Below are 1,487 nucleotides of genomic sequence, written 5' to 3' on the forward strand. Positions count from 1 at the left end.
ATGGTTATGGAATTTACATTCTAATGGTTCTGTATTCTAAATTATTTTCCCTTTCATTTTACAATAGTGTATAAAGTAAATTTTAATTTATGCCAAGATTTAAAAAAAATATTGCTCTCATAACTTTCTTTAACTACTGCTCCATTTCTCTTTATCCCTTTATGGAAAGCTCAAAGACATTTTCTATCTGCTCTCTATAAGAGTTAGCTACTGCTGTGTAACAAACCAGACTATAACTTAGTGTCATAAAAGAGAATTTGTTTTAGGCAGCCATCTATAACTTGGCATCATGGCTGCCCTCAGATCTCTGGTGAAGCCCAAGAATATTAAAAAGAGTACCAAGAAGTTCATCTGGCACCAGTCAGACCAATATGTCAAAATTAAGCGCAACTGGCAGAAACCCAGAGGCATTGACAATAGGGTGTGCAGAAGATTCAAGAGCCAGATCTTGATGCTCAACATTGGTTACGGGAGCAACAAGAAAACAAAGCACATGCTGCCTGGTGGCTTCCAGAACTTCCTAGTCCACAATGTCAAGGATCTTGAGGTGCTGCTGATGTGCAACAAATCTTACTGTGCAGAGGATGTTTATAATGTCTCCTCCAAGAACTGTAAAACCATTGTGGAAAGGGCAGCCCAGCTGACCATCAGAGTCATGAATCCCAATGCCAGACTGCACAGCGAAGAAAATGAATAGACAGCTTATGTGCATATCATATTTGTGTTAATAAAACCATAAAACTAAAAAAAAAGTATTTTTATCATAAGCCTACCATCATCTGGGCATTTTTGCTGATCTTCATTGGGCTCATTCATACTTCTTCAGTAAGCTGATAAATCTTCTGGCATATCCAGAATGGCCTTATTTGCACAAGGTACTTGAATAACAAGCCAAAGTGTGCCATACCTCTTGAGATGTATCATCAAAAGTGGCACAGTGTTGGAGCACCTGGATGTCTCAGTTAAGCAACTGACTTGGTTTTGGCTCAGGTTATGATCTCACGGTTTTGTGAGTTTGAGCCCCACCTCAGGCTCTGCACTGGCAGCATAGAGCCTGCTTGAGATTCTCTCTTCCTCTCTTTCTGCTCTTTCCTCCCTTGGACTGTCTCTGTGTCTCTCAAATAAAACTGAAAAAAAAAATGGCACAATGTCACTTTTTGCCACATTCTACTGGTCAAAACAAGCCCAGAATCAAGGAGTAGAAAAGTTTCCACATATTTATGGAAAGACCTGAAAAATTACATTTCAAAGAAACATGGATTCAGGGAAAAGAATATTATAGCATTTTTCAAAAAAATCTGTCATATATTTTTATTCTGCAGAGAGTAAGACAGATTCTACATCACACAGTATGGGTTAAGGAATAGGTTTTATTGAGGAAAGGGAAACTTACAATATTGAGTTCAGCAAAAGAAAGGAGGCAACTTTTCATCATGCACCAATCATTCCGTAGAGCCATGCAGGAACCTGACTCAGTTTTCTTGTCA

At 38.5% G+C, this 1,487-nt stretch overlaps 1 protein-coding gene across 1 annotated transcript; it reads left to right on the forward strand.

Annotated features, from left to right (window-relative positions):
- Positions 1-216: 216 nt before the first annotated feature.
- LOC131511414 (large ribosomal subunit protein eL32-like) lies at positions 217-746 on the forward strand. Its single transcript, XM_058729093.1, has one exon. The coding sequence runs from the start codon at positions 290-292 to the stop codon at positions 695-697; it is 408 nt and encodes a 135-aa protein (XP_058585076.1). The 5' UTR covers positions 217-289; the 3' UTR covers positions 698-746.
- Positions 747-1,487: the final 741 nt, after the last annotated feature.

The sequence above is a fragment of the Neofelis nebulosa genome, chromosome 5 (genome assembly GCF_028018385.1).
Source record: "Neofelis nebulosa isolate mNeoNeb1 chromosome 5, mNeoNeb1.pri, whole genome shotgun sequence".
Taxonomy (NCBI): Eukaryota; Metazoa; Chordata; class Mammalia; order Carnivora; family Felidae; genus Neofelis; species Neofelis nebulosa.